Genomic DNA, 17,572 nt, shown 5'->3' on the forward strand with positions numbered 1-17,572 from the left:
AATTTATATTCTTAAAATTCCCCATTATTATATATGTATTCTTATAACTGTACACACAATTACATGGTACTCCATTACATTACTCCATTGAAGGGTAAACATGTTTTTCCATCCCAAGTGTTATGTCCTTTCTTGGCCCAGCATGAGTGATCTCATCCTTCCCAGCAGCTAGCATCCCAGCTGACTGTAGCTGGAGATGACTTGTTCCAGCTAGCTGACTGTAGCTGGAGATGACTTATTCCAGCTAGCATCCCAGCTGACTGTAGCTGGAGATGACTTGTTCCAGCTAGCATCATAGCTGACTGTAGCTGGAGATGACTTATTCCAGCTAGCATCCCAGCTGACTGTAGCTGGAGATGACTTATTCCAGCTAGCTGACTGTAGCTGGAGATGACTTGTTCCAGCTAGCATCCCAGCTGACTGTAGCTGGAGATGACTTGTTCCAGCTAGCATCCCAGCTGACTGTAGCTGGAGATGACTTGTTCCAGAGATGTGAAGCTGTCAAGGAAATCCTCCTCAGAGATGCCAAACTTGGTATACTGGTGAATGTAGGCCCTGCAGAAGTCACAATGTGGGTTACTATGGGAACTACACCCCCCCCCCCCCCCCCACCCGGTTTACTGTCCAGTCAGGTGTATATGGTTTTATCAAACGGACATTCATTAAGAAAACGTCTCCTCCTTTCGATCTGGAAGCTCACCTGGAGGCGAACATGTTCCAGGCCTTCCCCACCATGTTATCCAGAGGGCCCAGGAGAGCCTGGCTGTTGCTGACCAGCGTAGCACACTTCTCGTACCTGTTGAAGGGGACAGGTGTTTTCCACGTGCTGAAAGCCTCCTCTGCTGGAAGCCAAGGGGAATATAAGGCTGCTTCTTGAAATCCACCTTGAGAAGACAAAAGCTGTTCAGTAGTGGCCCTGACATCACAGTTTACAAGTTTGACTATAAACTGAAAACAGAGTATATATATATATGGCAGTGTGAGATCTGATTCCCGCTTGTGTCATCATTGCTGAATTAACGAAATGTTATATAACATTTCGTTAATTCAGCAATGATGACATATGATATATATACAGTGCGCTCCAAAAGTATTGGAACAGTGAGGCCAATTCCTTTATTTTTGCTGTAGACTGAAAACATTTGGGCTTGACATCAAACGATGAATGTGAAACCAGAGATCAACGTTTCAGCTTTTATTTCCAGGTATTTACATCAGGATCTGATGCACAAATTAGAAAATATCACCTTTTTGTTCGAACCCACCCATTTGTCACGTGAGCAAAAGTATTGGAACATGTGACTGACAGGTGTGTTTTGTTGCCCAGGTGTGTCCTATTACATACATTATTCAATCAATAAATACCACTGAATGTCTACACTCAGGTTCAGATTGGGTAAGATAGGTTTTGTCTATGCAGACTGTATTCAGAGGTGAAAACAACATGAAAACCAGAGCGCTGTCTTTGGGTGAAAAACAAGCAATTGTGAGTCTTAGAGAAGATGGAAAATCAATCAGAGCCATTGCAGAAACATTGGCCATAGCCAGTACAACCATTTGGAATGTCCTGAAGAAGAAGAAAACTACTGGTGTACTAAGTAACAGATGTCGAACAGGTAGACCAAGGAAAACATCAGCAGTTGATGACAGAAACATTGTGAGAGCTGTAAAGAAAGACCCTAAAACAACTGTTAGTGAGATCAGCAACAACCTCCAGATGGCAGGAGTGAAGGTATCACTATCTACTGTTCGCAGAAGACTTCATGAACAAAAGTACAAGGGCTACACCAGAAGATGCAAACCACTCATTAGCAAGAAGAATAGGAAGGCCAGGCTGGAATTTGCCAAAAAGTACAGAGATGAACCTCAAAAATTCTGGGACAAAGTTTTATGGACTGATGAGACAAAGATTAACTTTTACCAAAGTGATGGAAAGGCTAAAGTTTGGAGAAAGAAAGGAACTGCTCATGATCCCAAACACACAAGCTCATCTGTGAAACACGGTGGAGGTAATGTCATGGCTTGGGCTTGCATGGCTTCTTCTAGGACGGGCTCATAAATCTTCATTGAGGATGTAACACATGATGGCAGCAGCAAAATGAACTCGGAAGTCTACAGAAACATTTTGTCTGCCAATTTAAGGAAAGATGCAACCAAACTGATTGGCAGAGCCTTCATCATGCAGCAAGATAACGACCCAAAACACACTGCCAAAACAACAAAGGAGTTCATCAGGGGCAAGAAATGGAAGGTATTAGACTGGCCAAGTCAATCTCCAGACTTAAACCCTATAGAGCATGCATTTTACCTGCTTAAGAGGAGACTGAAGGGAGGAACCCCACAAAACAAACAACAACTGAAAGAGGCTGCAGTGAAAGCCTGGGAAAGCATCAAAAAGGAAGAATGCAAAAGTTTGGTGACGTCAATGGGTCACAGACTTGCTGCAGTTATTGAAAGCAAAGGATTTGCAACTAAATATTAAGTCTTATTCACTTAAATATGTTTTAAGTATATCTGTTCCAATACTTTTGCTCACATGACAAATGGGTGGATTCAAACAAAATGTGATATTTTCTTAGTTGTGCATCAGATCCTGATGTAAATACCTGGAAATAAAAGCTGAAACGTTGATCTCTGGTCTCACGTTCATTATTTGATGTCAAGCCCAAATGTTTTCAGTCTACAGCAAAAATAAAGGAATTCGCCTCACTGTTCCAATACTTTTGGAGGGCACTGTATATGTATATATAACATTTCGTTAATTCAGCAATGATGACACAAGCGGGAATCAGATCTCACACTGCCATATGGCAGCTTGACTAAAAAAAATCTTAATCGACCAGAAAATCGACTAGTCGACTAAGTGGGGACAGCCCTAGTATACACTATACTGTATACATACATTGTGTTTATTGAACCCTGTAGTTGTCAAGGTTACTCACCTGTCTCTGCGCTGTACACGTCTTTCCCCCGCAAAATGAGCAGATTGGCCACAGATGGGTTAAATCCCTGCCTAATGTGGCTCCTAGACCTATCACGACCCATGCCAGGGAGGACTGGGGCTTGCACCTGCCAATCAATACCTTGAAGAGGACAGAACCATAAAAACAAGGAAAACTTTCATCATCATGCTGTTTACACACAGGCTCTACAAGAGGCTAATGCTTTGCTGGTCCGACTTGCCTTCCTCCATCTTGGTATTTGCTATGAGCATCTGACGCAGGTGTTTGAGCAGGCCAAGCCAGGAGAATATGCTGTAGGCCATGGAGGAGCTGGCCATCTGGGGGATGGTAGACACGCTCAACAGCTTGTACTCTGGGTGACAAACCAGGCTGCTCATCAGGTCCCCTAGGAAGAGAAACACACAGTAACACCCTGCACGTGTGTGTGGTGTGTGTGTGGGATGTGTGTGGTGTGTGTGTGGGATGTGGTGTATCCCCCCCTTCCTACTCCTCACCCAGGGGATTCCGTCCGTAGACGCCGTGGGACTCCCCAGTGAGAGCAGGCTGTAGAACGCTGCCCAGCTGGTGAGCAATGACTCTGTTGACGTCACCGAACGATATGTGTTTGATGTTCATGAGCTGCGAGCAGATTTTGTGCACAGTGTCGTTCTCGTGAACCAGGAGGGCGTCGGAGAGCTGGTAGAGGTGAGACAAGGTGAGGACCGAGTTGTAGTTCTGGACTATCACCTGCACAGACAACAGCAACAAGAAGTACATGATCAAATACATGGAAGTGTATGATTCAAAAGCTACCTGAATGATCTTTTCAAACCTTGAGAGAGAGAGAGAGAGAGAGAGAGAGAGAGAGAGAGAGAGAGAGACTAACCTCTCCAGTGCCATAAGGCCAGGTCAGGTGATTGAGAATGAAGGAGTTTGGGTAGGCGTCTCTGAGACATTGAGTAGCATATGTGCCCACGCCAGACCCTGTGCCCCCTGCTACACTCATCATGACCATGAACCCAGCTAGTCTGTCACAGAGCTCCACCTCTCTCCGAACCAGGTCTTCCATCACCTCCTTGTGATGAGGGCCGTGGACACAGTACCTGTTACAATGAAAACAAATGAGCAAGTAACACAGCAGCAATAACCTGGTTTTACTCACAAGACAGTTCAGTCAGTCATGGTATCTTTCCACCCTTACCCGTTGGCCCAGTTGTTTCCGGAGCCCTGCTTCTGACTAAATTGAGACTGGTCGTCGTATCTCCATCTCCCCGACTTAGCAGCTTTGGCTACACTCTGCGTGATGACTTTTGGCTCCATGTCAATGAGAACAGCCCGTGCCACCAGGTCTGAGGAGGAACGCAACGACAACGATATTTTAATGAAGCGCACTAGTACGGCACCTATGTTGTGTAGTTATGCTTTTAGGAACTGAATAGTCATTCTACCTCCATTTGTCGTCTCATTGAAGAAGCGTTCACGACTGCATTCACTGTACACTTTTCTTTGAACGTCGCTAGCGTCGTTGCTAATCACGTCAAACAACTCGTGCCCTACTTGGTTACCACACTGTCCAAGTTGTAATGTCACGACTGACATTGTTATAGCCTTGTATTAACTCGCCAGGTAAATGAGGGCGAACTGTCATTTGACTCGAGATAAGTTCACAGCTGAAGGAAAGTGTGCACGAAACGCTCGAAATCGGCGCCTTTCCTGCATCACACCAGCGGGTCAGTACTATGCCTGCCTTGTTGGTGAAGTTGTGCGCATGCCCCTTGTAGTAGCCGGTTATGGCGGCGATGTGTGTTTGTCCATGAGGTGGGGAGCGCGAGATATTCTCACGGACTGAGCGAGCAACGACTCACTAAACGCAGGTATGGCTGGCGTGTTCGACATCGATCTGGATCAGCCGGAAGAAACTGTCTCCGACGATGAGCTCGAAGATGTGAGTAGGAGAATCATGTCGGGTGTGGTTGCACGAGCTTCAGATGCAGCTGTTTATAGCCATGCTAGCTATAAAGCTACTTCACAACTCTACAAGCTACAGCAGGCCCGTGTTAGGTTTACTGCCGAAGCTTTCAGGCCCGTTTTTACAATACTAGCTAGCTAGCCTGCTAACTCGGTAGCCTACTACCACCACCTCACATGATCTGTCAGTCACTGGTGCAAGCTTTCGATTGCTGTCACTTGCATGGTGTTGTTGCACGCTTTTCTTTCTCATGCATGAAATAGCAAAAGTGTGCATACATGTAAAGCATTGTTTTAAACAGATGATTGACTTAACATTAGCTACCTATGTATTTTGCTAGCTAGGTTGACAGCTGCAGCGAATCGAGCTAACGGAAACGAAGCGTGCTTTGCCTCTGCTGCTGGCGTGCAACAGTTTATTTTGGCACTCGTGCAATGTGGAGTAGGTCCATGTGAGGACTCGGGAGATCCTAAAATAGATTCGATTTAATAAAGACTTCCTTATCCTACAGTAGTCTGGAACTTCAATATTCGGAATTTTGCGTTAAACAAACATTTGAGATACTCTACTAGAGATGTCAGTATTAAAAATATATATATTTATGGAAACCCAGTGATGGATTGCGTGATGTTGTATGGGTGACAGTTCTGCACCCAAAAAATCGTTGTTGCTAAATGGCTTGCATCACATAACTGTTGAAGGATTTTGCAACTCTGAATCTCATTATGGTTTTTGGACCTAAACTAGTCCACTCTTTAAACGTAGCTCAGTATATTTTAAGTCGGATCAGATGTGTACTGTTATATGCCAATTTGCAAGCAATGTCAAAGAGATTCAGAGTTGCCATCCAATCACAGTGAAAATAACCTAAAACCCTCAGAGATGCTATGCTAGACGATTCTAATTATAGGATATGGATCAGAGTTCCCAACTCCTGGACGATCTTGTTCTCTACCCATGTACATATCTGATCTACTATCTAAGTATACAGCTTTAACTTTATTGTAATTATCCAGTGTAAGGTGCTACTGGCTCCATTGCATTGGTGCTATCAGTGTTTCTATCTATATCCAGTGGCTGTCTATAGGTCTTGAGTCCAGAGTTAAAATTGGCAGACATTTTTAAATATTATGTATGTTTTCTGTTGTAGGCGCAAATCAACGACTTCATGGAGCAGTGCACTGGTTTTGAGTTGTAAGTTTCCACTTTTTACAGGATGTTTGCTTCTGAATACGTTTCTCATTTCTATCTTTGGACTGCATACAAGGTTTTGTGTGTTCTCAGTTTTGGAGTACATATTAAAATGTTTTGGTGTGTGTGTGTAAAACGTATTTTCACAGTAATATGGACGACTGTGAAAAGATTGAGATTTCAGAAGACAACGTCAATCAAGGAACAGAGAACATTAGGCCGGAGTGTTTTGAGCTTCTGCGCGTGTTGGGGAAGGGAGGCTATGGGAAGGTAGTCATCTTCATTCATAGACAACTTCATAACATGGCGCTCATTTATATTATCAATATTGATGTGAATACCGTTGCATTGGCCATTAAGACATACTTTTATTTTGTCTCTGTAGGTATTTCAAGTTCGAAAAGTTGTTGGAGCAGCATCGGGCAAAATATTTGCAATGAAAGTTTTGAAGAAGGTATCTACTTTGATCCTTTTTTGTCCCAAGTAAAGGATTTGCCATTAAAGAACAATAAAGTATACATTATAGTTTTAGAAAATCTACCAATAGATTCACTTGGATTCACTTGGCATCTGTCAATTATGTCTTATAAACTGCCCCAAAAAGATAAAGATGTCGCCCTTTCTGTAAATTGGCTGTCTTTGGAGGCTGTGGTTGGGTAAGATCTTGCAGATAGTTGGTAGATTGCAGATCAGATAGTTAGTCTGTGCTACTCTGCTACAATCTGCTTGGCAGTTACGGCACTGTGTCAAACCATTAGCATGCTGCTGTGCAGAAACACAGTCCTGCTGCTGGTTTGTGTTTAATGCTGGTACGCTAAACTAACTTGTATGTAATAAAGCGGCACATAGACACGCTGCTCAGTATAAACAATCAGAAGTCAGAGAAGATGCTGATATAGTGTGACTATCAGAGGCCATTAACTTGTTCTAAGTGGCTAATATATATATTTGAACATGATTAACCGTCTGACGTCCGTCTTGGTGGAACTCCCAGGCCATGATCGTGCGCAACGCTAAAGACACGGCTCACACCAAGGCAGAGAGGAACATCCTGGAGGAGGTGAAGCACCCCTTCATCGTGGATCTCATCTACGCCTTCCAGACAGGGGGCAAGCTCTACCTCATCCTGGAGTACCTCAGCGGTCAGTAAATCAAGCCTCACGCCACACGCACACCAAGGAGACCATTCAGACGGAGATGGACAACCAGCCATTCTTTCTACTACTTATCCTGTTGCCGGGGTGGGGGGTGGCTTGTTGCCGGGGTGGGGCTACCGGCCAGTATAGACAGTGGTACACTGTTCCATTATGCTGTAGTTTAATCATTTAGATTAAAATGTAAATGTAAGATGGTTAGCCGGCATGTAAACATGAACAGATGTATATTTCACCCTGTTATGTTGTTGTTTTGCAGTACAAATAAACTGAGCTGATGCGTTGTGCCCTGCAGGTGGGGAACTGTTTATGCAGTTGGAAAGAGAGGGTATTTTCATGGAAGACACCGCCTGGTGAGTAGAGTTTTTAAAAGATAAGAAACTATAATAATCAAGTTGCTGCATTACATTTAATGGACTGTGTCTAGAAAAGCTGCGCTAAATAATGAAGTTGAGTTTAAGACGGTTCACGCTGTTAAAATGACAACTTGAACTAAGTGTACCATACTTTTTATTACTGCGGTGTGGACACATGAAGAGAGGGGGGAGGGGATATAGGAAAGTCTTTTTGCTGCTAGTTCCAGTGTGCACGAGCCTTGACCACTGTGACACTGCATCGTGGCGATTGTCGTCCTTAGTTTCTACCTGGCAGAGATATCCATGGCACTGGGCCATCTGCATCAGAAAGGAATCATCTACAGAGACCTGAAACCAGAGAACATCATGCTCAACAACCATGGTAACGCTTACTCTGAGGATCCCTCACATGCACCAGTTTGTTTCATATCTGTATTCACAAGTACGTGTTTAGTAAACTACATAATAAACGTCAAATAAATGGATGTTTTGGGGTAATTTTATTCTCCTCTACATACTGAACTGTGAAACGTTTTGTGCAAACCAATTCACTTCCTGCTCTGTGCCGAAAAGTAAGTACATGTACTTGTGTCCAGGTCACGTCAAACTGACCGACTTTGGCCTGTGCAAGGAGTCCATTCACGACGGCACAGTCACACACACCTTCTGCGGCACCATCGAATACATGTAAGCATACTGGTTCCAGCTGCCATTCGAGCCCTCCTAGCCCTGGGAAGGCAGCATGGCTGAGCAGTTAGGGAATTGGGCTATTATCCAAAAGGTTGCCAGTTCGATAGCCGGCCATGCCAAATGAGGTTGTGTGTCCTTGGGCAAGGCACTTCACCCTACTTGCCTCGGGGAGAATGTACTTACTGTAAGTCGCTCTAGATAAGAGCGTCTGCTAAATGACTAAATGTAAATAAGGTAAACACTGTTATTGTTGTGGCAGGGAAACACTGCTGTTGTTGTTGTTGTTGTGGCAGGGCTCCAGAGATCCTCATGAGGAGCGGCCACAACAGAGCAGTGGACTGGTGGAGCCTCGGGGCGCTCATGTACGACATGCTGACAGGAGCCGTGAGTACCACACGTCACCCTCCTCTGCTTAGCGCCAGGTTGGAATACTGTTGTTGTCACATGGGGGACGTTCAGTGGGTCAAATCGTACAGAGAGCACAGTCTTTGGATACCATCTCTTCTTTTCTTTCTCCTTCTCTCTGGTTCTTTGCCCCCCCCCCCCTTCCCCCCTGTCACTCTATTTCTATCCACCTGTCATTCTCTCTCTGCTATCTAGCCCCCCTTCACTGGCGAGAACAGGAAGAAGACTATCGATAAGATCTTGAAGTGCAAGTTAAACCTCCCTCCCTACCTCACACAAGAAGCCAGAGATCTCCTCAAAAGGGTACGAAGCTACGCTGCGGACGTTACGTCAGCGCCATGATCCGGCTGTCAGGTTTGACTGATGTTTCTGATGTCTTCTGTTTTCAGTTGCTGAAGAGAAACGCCTCGTCGCGACTGGGAGCGGGGGTAGAAGATGCCACGGAGGTGCAGGTGAGAAGAGGGGGGGTACTTGAGGTAGTTACGAGGCAGCACTTCACTCAGTTGGAACTTCAAAACGTGGACTTGTATTTCACAGACCTTTTATGGTTTCTGTCAACACAAGTCACTAACGCTTCAAATAAAAAACGGCTTCATATATCTGCCGTTGGAAGTCCTCATGCTGGGTGTGTTCCAGAGCCTGGCTGTGATCGTCCTCTTCTTCTCCCTTAGGCCCATCCCTTTTTCAGACACATCAACTGGGAGGAGCTTCTAGCCAGGAAGGTGGAGCCTCCTTTCAAGCCTTTCCTTGTAAGCAGCTGAGCTTTGCCCCTACTCCTGTTTCAGACCCCACCATCCACTCCGGTTACACTTAACCCACCTCATGTCTCCTTCCCACAGCAATCTGCCGAAGATGTGAGTCAGTTTGATTCTAAGTTCACGAGCCAGACGCCGGTCGACAGCCCTGACGACTCCACGCTCAGCGAGAGCGCCAACCAGGCCTTCCTGGTTAGTAGGCGTGCTGCCGGGAAAGAGGAGGCTGGAATCTGATCACGGGAGACCCTCTCTGGTTTCTCAGAGACGCTTTGTGTGGCGCTCACGTTTCTTGTCCTCTGCTGCAGGGCTTCACGTACGTGGCTCCTTCGGTGCTGGAGCACGTCAAGGGGAGGTTCTCGTTGGAACCCAAAATCCGCTCCCCCCGGCGGTTCCTGGGGAGCCCAAGAACTCCAGTCAGGTATGCGTCCTAGTTTCAACCCCAACATGATCCTTTTAGGTAATGGGATTCTTGCTTGGAATGTAATCTTCCCAGATGGTATTGACCCACCCCCACCCCCTCCTCAGCCCCATCAAGTTCTCATCAGGGGACGGCTGGCCCCGGGGCCCCCTGCATCCAGGCGCAGCGGCCCTCCAGTCCCCCCAGGAGCAGGCCATGGAGGTGTCCACACCGGAGCAGATGGACGTCGTGGCGACCGCCGAGGCCTCGGCCCCTCTGCCCATCCGTCAGCCCGCCGGCGCCAACCAGGCCCAGTTCAAACAGCAGACCTTCCCAGTCATGGCCAAGAGGCCTGATCATCTACGCATGAACCTATGACCGGTCGTCTTGAGGAAATAGGTTGCTTTTGTTGTTTTTCTTTTCTTGATATTCTTCCAGTTTTATTATTTTTTTTTTTTCTCAAGAAAAATGATAAAGGACCCTAGAGATTACGAAACTCTAACACACACACACACACACTACCTGCGGTCAGGTTGAGGTTGTGTCCTCCGAGGCCTGAGCCGCAGCACCGCTCCGCAGACCACGGCTCACTTGACCTTTGAACCCTCACCAAGACCCCTAGTAGGACCCGGGTTCCGGGATCTGGCATCACTCTGGACCTTCGACCGTTTTGTATGAACACCCTGTCATACCACTTTACCAGGAAATGAATGATGAATATGAATCATCAAATGACTTATCACAGTTATCCACACTAAATGGCAGTGTCTGTTAGACATCCAAAGTGCTTCGATTTAGACAACGACGACAACCATGGCTTCCGCCAAAATCTTGGGAGATTTTACAGTATTTCTCATCAACTGCTTCCTTGCTACGTATGAATGAAATCATATGAATTATTGATAATTGATCAGAAAATAGATGATTTGGATGCGATCGGAAGTTAGCTTTATGTCTTATGTATTTTACAAAAGGGATGCATCTACTGTGCTATGTATCAATGATGGATCAATAAAAGCCTCAATAAAATAAAGAAACACATTCTTTACCCATGTTCTGTTTGACTTGTGTGGGAATGTGTCTATGGTGCTTAATGTACACCAGAGCTGCAGATCATCAGTTGGATGGACGGGTGAGGTCCATTCCACTGTAAGCTTAGTGTCTTCTTGTTTAAAGTTTATGCAACATCTGGTCTTTTGCCCACCAACAGTTGGTTATGGTGTTGTTAATACTTGAAAGAACCCTTCTGATTGGGTAACTTGGTAAATGTAACCAGATTCAAGTTTACAACTACTGACTGGCATTCTTGTCCCTGCATGTGTTTGCCTAGAAAGGGTTACTTTCCCTCTTGTTCTTCACAGCACAAGCAGCACCAGTGAGAACCTGCCATGGGGGGAATGTAACACGCCGTTGTCATATTTCTCAATTGTGGTCAAATATCCGATCACACAGGAGTTCTGTGCCTGGTTCTGGCTTCGAAACCCGCTGTGAAGCCTGCCCTGTCTGGAAGAGGTTCTACTGTGGTCAAACAAGATCAGGAACTCAAACGACAACAAAAAACATGCAAACTGTCAAATTGGTTTGACAGTATAGACCTTCCATCCTAAAAAAAAAAAAAACTGAGCAATTCAACTTGTGCGCATGTTCATTTTATAACATATAAGATTTGTATTGAATCGATTTTTAAGTACTACATCTGGGAAACGTCGGTATAAAAGTCCATCAGAACATTTTACAGCACTTTTACTACATTATTTACATCTCCAAGTACAGTCGGCAGCCACCTTGTTTTAGGACTCCAGACTACTGCCCCTCATCTTGGGGACATTTGAACTCTCCATCAGGCTGACAAACTCCAGGGACAATTTGCTGCCCCCTATCGAATTGTATATGGAATTTACACAAAATAGACAAATTGGACATTGGAATTCACACTAAAACAGTGTTAATTGAATGATCTTAACCATTGTTTTTGGTCTCTTGTTGCAGGCTCTGTAATTCTCCAGACCAACGATCAGTAAGGTTTGATTCTGAAGCAGAGAGAAAGTGACAACAAACGGAACATGTCCTCGTGAAGGATAATGGGGCACCTTAGAATAAGGATTCGATGAATCTTACCTAATTTGAGATAACAATGCACGCTCAAAATAATCCCACATCTCCTTCAATAATCAGATCCTAAAACATAAAACACATTCAGTACAATCAAATAATAGTATAAAATCTAAATGAAACTCAAATCATAAATACAAAGAAAAAAATCTAGAACAGAAGGCTGGTAGAAAAGGTCACTTGACATTCTTACTAAAGTTAACTACAGTACTGGCACATAAACATGTGAAAGGACATGTGCACAAATCAGAAGTTGCAAAAAACAAAGTGTAGCCCAATTAAAAACTTAAAATCAAATCAGTTGTAGATCCAACCTTCACATATGGGGGTTGACCTGCTCTGAAACTGCCAGAACTGTTTAGTGTTCCTTTTGGGGGGAAGGAACCACTCCTGAAGAACAATACTACCCCCCTTCTGACCGTTCATCATTTGGAGTAGGAAACCAGATTTGATCCTTGCTTTTCTATCAAAAGCAGAAACCGAGAATAAACCCGGAAAAAAAACTAACGCTCTCAAGCACATTCTCTACCACACAATCAAACCAAAAAGGCCCATTTCACTGATCTCGCTTGAACCATGTTTTTTTTTTTTTTTCTCTCAAACAGAACCTCAGACATCTCCCTGCTAGATAAAAATAATACCAATATAGTCAATAACATGTCTCATAGACACAGATCAAATCTGATTAAGGAGAAGGATTGTGAAATCAATCTCTCCTGACATCAAGACAAATCTGACCCACCACATCCAGGCCTGTTGCCAATGTATTGCATCTTATGTATTTAAGCTGTAGTATCCATGCTGTTGAATGCCCTTTCAAAAATCTGACAAAGACCCAAGACTCCGCCCTCTCCTCACAGCCTTTGAAGAACAGAGAGAGGCACAGATGATTGGCCAGACGTCACAAGTGACGGCAGATTGCCATGACGAAGCAGCCCCTCCCTCGGACGTCTGATTGGTTCCTTTGCGCGGCCTTTCGGCCTCACGGTGACGTTAGGGAAATGGGCGCAACAGACGCATGGGTCATGAAGTGTACTGCTGAGGGGAAGAGGGGAGATGATGCGAGCCACACAGACGCATGGGTCATAAAGTGTACTGCTGAGGGGAAGAGGGGAGATGATGCGAGCCACACAGACGCATGGGTCATAAAGTGTACTGCTGAGGGGAAGAGGGGAGATGATGCGAGCCACACAGACGCATGGGTCATAAAGTGTACTGCTGAGGGGAGGAGGGGAGATGATGCGAGCCACACAGACGCATGGGTCATAAAGTGTACTGCTGAGGGGAGGAGGGGAGATGATGCGAGCCACACAGATGCAGAAGGGACATCCTGTACAACCCCCTTCCAACAGGAGTCGGAGCAGCGGTCAGGCCATTTTGGGTCCATGTTGATTCAAGTTCTTAAGAGTTCATTGAGGGCAGTGGGGGGGAGGGAGGGAGGGGGAGTGATGGGCTATCATTGGTTGATTCTGCACCTCCACGCTGCGGGGCTCTGGTCCTGGAGTCGTTTCAGCTTGTTGCCGAGCACCACCCACCAGGCCAGTCCAATCAGCACGCACACCACCGACTCCACGTAGAAACCGTCCAACGTCGTCACGCACACGCCTCCCTCCTTGGTGCACAGCTGAGAGAGCGAGAGAGAGCGAGAGAGAGCGAGAGAGCGAAGATGGCTTCATGACAACATACTTCAATGTTTCTTGAAGGGTATTAGACTCACACTAACAGAAATGTTCCACCCACCCCAACACCCACCCCCACTCACCCCTGCCTCTTCTGGGGAGCCGCAGGTCTGCAGGGGGGCTCCCTGACACTCCTTGCTGGTGAGCGGGTCCACCATCCACAGGGCCAGCGTGGACGGCCAGTTGCTGCCCAGGTTGGTCAGCGTGTTCAGGAGGGTCATGTAGGTGCCGCCGATCCTGGGGTCGCTCACCTTGGCATGGAACGCCATTAAGGCTACGTACATGCTGTACAGTGACACCTGGTGGAGAGGAGAGAAATGGCACAAGATGGAGCGCTGTTACAACATGTTTTACTTGTCTGAAAACAAACAGGCAGAGAGCATAGCTTTGGTAAAGGGGGGGGGGGGGGGAGAGAAATAGCAAAGCAGAAAGGAGGGTAGTGTTACCTGATGTAGGGCATAGCTGAACAGCACCACACCATAGTAGTACACAGGATATCCACTGTCCTGTTTCACACTGGGTGTCCACCACACCAACCCAGCATAGCTTAGGCCTATCAACAGCCTGGACCCAAAACACACACACACACACACATTTACACATCAAGTCATCGACTGAAAGGACTGTTTGTGTGTGTGTCATGTGTGTGTGTGTGTGTGTGTGTGTGTGTGTGTGTGTGCACCTGTAAGGATAGGCCTTGTAGAAGATGTCCAGTGGTCTGGGTCCAGCAGTGTACTTGTGTATGATGAGAGGCAGGAGGATCTGTAAGGGCACCATGGGTACAGCCAGCAGAGCCAGCTGCTCCTTGGGAACGCCTGCCTCCACCAGCTTCAGACCCGTTACTGCATCTGCTGCTGAAAACCCAATCTGGATCACACACACACACACATTAATAGATAACCCTTTCTGGACTACACACACACACACATTAGAGAACCCAATTTGGATTACAAACACAAAAAACTGACAGCCGCACGTACACGGTCAGATCAGCTTGCCATACCTTAGCCGTTAGCAGCAAGCAGCAGAATGTAAACACTGTGGGCATCTTGATGATGGACAGAAGCTGCTTGTAGGTTTCCATGACGCCGTGGGTCTCTTCCTGGACCTGCCTCTTGCCCCGGATGCGAACGTTCTCGCTCTTAAAGATGGCCACCAGCGTGGTGGACACCAGGAACACCATGCCCCAGAAATACAGGAAGTCTGCACGGGAACCAATCCCAGACGAGGAGCGAATGAACACAACATTCAAACAAACTGTGGGTCACGATCACTACTTATTCATGAGTGAGTATCCCTACTAGTATATCTTCCTGGCCACTTTCTTCCGCCACCCCCATTATGCAAAACTGCATCACATTTTGAATATCTAACAAAGTTAATCTCTCTCTGTCTCTCTGTCTCTCTGTCTCTCTGTCTCTCTCTCTCTCAGTCTCTCTCTCTCTCTCTCTCAGTCTCTCTCTCTCTCTCTCTCTCTACCTACCAGACAGAGTGACGATGCCCGTGTCTTTGGGCTCCATCCTCAGGTACTTGTTGCAGAAGTCTGCAGACTCCAGCGCCAGGAAGAGGACGTTCCCCAGGAAGTACCCGGCGGTCTGGCCCACCGAGTTACAGGTGGAGGCGTAGCCCACGTTCTCCCTGGACAGCATGGTCAGAGCCCAGCCGTCTACCGCTATGTCCTGGGGAGGGCCACACACAACCATGTCAGAGTCAGAGGGGGGGGGGGGGGGGGGGGGGGGGGGTGTCAGGACAGGAGGGAGCTTAAAGACCACTGCTGTCACTGTGTGTGTGAGTGTGTGCGTGTGTGTGTGTACCTGGGTGGCTGCCAGGAAGGCCAGCATGAAGAACACCACAGTGAGAGTCAGCACGTCAGGGCCGTGGCTTTGGTCGCTCTGCAGCAGTGAGTCCACAGTGAAGGACAGCCAGAGCATGAAGAGGCCCAACAGGTACTGAGTAGGCACAAGCCACGACTTCCTGTTAATGAGGGGGGAAGGGAGGTGGGGAGGGAGGGGGGCAAGGAGGGAGGAAGGAAGGGGAGAGAATGTGAGGGAGCAATCCCAGATTTCAGACCAGTGGTCTTAAACCCTGGTCCCTCAAGGCCCACAGTCCTGTATATTTTATGTGTTTCCCTGCTTCAACACACCTGATTCAGATGAATGCTTCTTATCAGGCTTCTACAGCACTAGATAATTACCCATTAGGATCAGGTGCAGGAGCAGGGAAACATTTCAAACATGCAGGGCCAGGGGGTCCCTGAGGACTTTCAGACTATTTGAAAACTTGTCGACAAGATTTCAACCATTTGATGGCATCCAACCTGCGTCCGAACTTGCTGAGGTAGAGCGCGTCCACCAGCGGAGCCCACAGCAGCTTCACGCTGAAGGGCCAGAACACGAAGCTGAAGAACGCCTGGTCCTTGTAGCTCACGTTCTTGGTCTGCAGGATCAGGGGGATGCTGCCGGCCAACCCCAGGGGGATCCCCTGGAGGACGTAGAGGAAGAGGAGGAGAGACACGTTTCCCAGCTCTCCATGGATCCCCGGACGCACCTTCGGCCGGCCGTTATCCTCCGAGTCCGAACCCCGCAGGAGCCCCTCCCCTTCCTCTTCGGGTGCGGTGCTCCATCCTCTCTCTTCCTCCCTCATGTCCAATCCGCTGGCGCCCGCCAGCTTCCGCTGACGCCCGTTCTTATGTGTGTCCAGGTCAGAGGGCTCCATGGTGGAGCGGTGGGCGTCAAGCCTGCAATGCCCTCAGGAAACCTGGAAGAACGAGGTTAAGACAGAGAATTGAAGGAACCAGATAGGCGTAAACCACTGTGGCTAAACCTAACTGTTGAGTACAGCTATAATCCTGGTACTTACTAAACCTTGTAAATCAGAGTATTTTTATATCTTTAGAGAAGGAAGAAACTGTTACTTGTGGTGCAGCTATTGTAGCCTACTTGATTCAGCTCGAGGCTAAAGAACAAAAAAGTGAAGAAAAGGCACATCCAGGAGCTAAAAAGGCTGCTACTCAACTTGTCAATCTCAGATGTAGCTGCCTTGACCAACACAACACAACACAACCTCAAATAGAACGACTCGAAATAGAAATCAAGCAAGCAATCAAGCATATGGACGGTCAAACTCGTATTACGCACAGTCATGATGATAACATAAAAGGAAATGTATGACAATTATTCTTATAAGTGCGATTCAAAGTGCAATTTAAGGAAACGTCAGTTTGAAAGCGACACATCACTGGCCAGCAAAACAAAGAATATCAATTTAACTTGACACAGTACAATCAAACATCAAAAGGTGATGATAAGGCTAAGCATGATAGATAAGATGTCAGCATGCATACCTGCTTGTTCTGCTTGCATTACATGCGACATGCCAAACAAAATAATAAATGATTCATTAATTAAATCAATGACTAATGCCCAAATATAGCCTCTTCTTAATTAAAATGAGGATGGAATTGCGTTTTTAATGCCATAAAATCCAATTTATAGATACCGTTCAGGCTTCAACCGGTTAGCAACGTCAATAGCAAACCAACCAACAACAGAGAGCAGAGGGTCGAATGCTAAGGAAGTGATGTTGTGTCACGTACAAATGGGTCCGAAAACTTCAGCTGACGTGTCAAAAGTAAATGAATCTGAGTTCCGCACAGAAGACGTCACTGCTTTTCGCTCTGGCCTGACCCACCTGGTACATGGAAATGCATACATCTAGTTGCTGTTCTTAGATGACACATTTTATAATACCATCATCCCCTCCAAGCTAACCACCAAACTCCTCTCCCTCTGTCTTGACCATTCTCTCTGGAACTGGACTCTGGACTTCATGATTAGCAGACCTCTGTCCACCCCAACCCTCAGTACAGTTGTTAAATAGAGGAAAATTACAGTTGATAAATAAGGAAACTGTTAAATATCAC

The 17,572-nt window shown here is 46.5% G+C and overlaps 3 protein-coding genes across 5 annotated transcripts; 1 reads left to right on the forward strand and 2 right to left on the reverse strand.

The window, feature by feature from the left end:
* Window positions 1-2: 2 nt before the first annotated feature.
* Window positions 3-4,542, reverse strand: tubd1 (tubulin, delta 1). Of its 2 annotated transcripts, XM_047035612.1 has the most exons (9): window positions 4,391-4,542; window positions 4,144-4,291; window positions 3,829-4,045; window positions 3,458-3,689; window positions 3,184-3,348; window positions 2,943-3,083; window positions 701-884; window positions 480-555; window positions 3-437 (listed from the first exon to the last, which is right to left on the reverse strand). In XM_047035612.1, the coding sequence occupies exons 1-9, from the start codon at window positions 4,539-4,541 to the stop codon at window positions 405-407; spliced, it is 1,347 nt and encodes a 448-aa protein (XP_046891568.1). In that variant the 5' UTR covers window position 4,542; the 3' UTR covers window positions 3-404. The 2 variants fall into 2 exon arrangements, with proteins under 2 accessions (XP_046891568.1, XP_046891567.1); XM_047035611.1 differs by having other exon boundaries at window positions 3-555.
* A 175-nt stretch (window positions 4,543-4,717) lies between these two features.
* On the forward strand, window positions 4,718-10,320 carry rps6kb1b (ribosomal protein S6 kinase b, polypeptide 1b). Its single transcript, XM_047035610.1, has 15 exons — window positions 4,718-4,887; window positions 6,062-6,105; window positions 6,252-6,372; window positions 6,488-6,556; window positions 7,097-7,244; window positions 7,552-7,609; window positions 7,894-7,994; window positions 8,209-8,299; window positions 8,596-8,686; window positions 8,903-9,010; window positions 9,097-9,159; window positions 9,379-9,456; window positions 9,547-9,654; window positions 9,768-9,880; window positions 9,988-10,320. The coding sequence occupies exons 1-15, from the start codon at window positions 4,819-4,821 to the stop codon at window positions 10,235-10,237; spliced, it is 1,512 nt and encodes a 503-aa protein (XP_046891566.1). The 5' UTR covers window positions 4,718-4,818; the 3' UTR covers window positions 10,238-10,320.
* A 1,172-nt stretch (window positions 10,321-11,492) lies between these two features.
* slc33a1 (solute carrier family 33 member 1) lies at window positions 11,493-17,227 on the reverse strand. Of its 2 annotated transcripts, XM_047035608.1 has the most exons (10): window positions 17,149-17,212; window positions 16,994-17,002; window positions 15,968-16,407; window positions 15,465-15,624; window positions 15,134-15,329; window positions 14,654-14,853; window positions 14,333-14,517; window positions 14,097-14,214; window positions 13,734-13,949; window positions 11,493-13,595 (listed from the first exon to the last, which is right to left on the reverse strand). In XM_047035608.1, exons 3-10 carry the CDS (start codon window positions 16,363-16,365, stop codon window positions 13,428-13,430), a joined length of 1,641 nt encoding a protein of 546 aa, XP_046891564.1. In that variant the 5' UTR covers window positions 16,366-16,407; window positions 16,994-17,002; window positions 17,149-17,212; the 3' UTR covers window positions 11,493-13,427. The 2 variants fall into 2 exon arrangements, with proteins under 2 accessions (XP_046891564.1, XP_046891563.1); XM_047035607.1 differs by lacking the exon at window positions 16,994-17,002 and having other exon boundaries at window positions 17,149-17,227.
* Between the last annotated feature and the right edge of the window lie 345 nt (window positions 17,228-17,572).

Source organism: Hypomesus transpacificus, chromosome 15 (assembly GCF_021917145.1).
Source record: "Hypomesus transpacificus isolate Combined female chromosome 15, fHypTra1, whole genome shotgun sequence".
Classification (NCBI taxonomy): domain Eukaryota; kingdom Metazoa; phylum Chordata; class Actinopteri; order Osmeriformes; family Osmeridae; genus Hypomesus; species Hypomesus transpacificus.

Excerpts from the sequence above, each read along its gene's own strand:
- tubd1 (XM_047035612.1), bottom strand. The coding sequence starts at position 4,541 with ATGTCAGTCGTGACATTACAACTTGGACAGTGTGGTAACCAAGTAGGG. Across the intron at positions 4,292-4,390 it reads CAATGAGACGACAAATGGAG|ACCTGGTGGCACGGGCTGTT; the intron begins GTAGAATGACTA and ends GTTCCTCCTCAG. Across the intron at positions 885-2,942 it reads CGTGTACAGCGCAGAGACAG|GTGGATTTCAAGAAGCAGCC; the intron begins GTGAGTAACCTT and ends TGTCTTCTCAAG.
- slc33a1 (XM_047035607.1), bottom strand. The coding sequence starts at position 16,365 with ATGGAGCCCTCTGACCTGGACACACATAAGAACGGGCGTCAGCGGAAG. Across the intron at positions 15,330-15,464 it reads CCTTCCTGGCAGCCACCCAG|GACATAGCGGTAGACGGCTG; the intron begins GTACACACACAC and ends GGCCCTCCCCAG. Across the intron at positions 13,596-13,733 it reads GCTCCCCAGAAGAGGCAGGG|CTGTGCACCAAGGAGGGAGG; the intron begins GTGAGTGGGGGT and ends TCGCTCTCTCAG.
- rps6kb1b (XM_047035610.1), top strand. The coding sequence starts at position 4,819 with ATGGCTGGCGTGTTCGACATCGATCTGGATCAGCCGGAAGAAACTGTC. Across the intron at positions 8,300-8,595 it reads TGCGGCACCATCGAATACAT|GGCTCCAGAGATCCTCATGA; the intron begins GTAAGCATACTG and ends TTGTTGTGGCAG. Across the intron at positions 9,655-9,767 it reads GCGCCAACCAGGCCTTCCTG|GGCTTCACGTACGTGGCTCC; the intron begins GTTAGTAGGCGT and ends CCTCTGCTGCAG.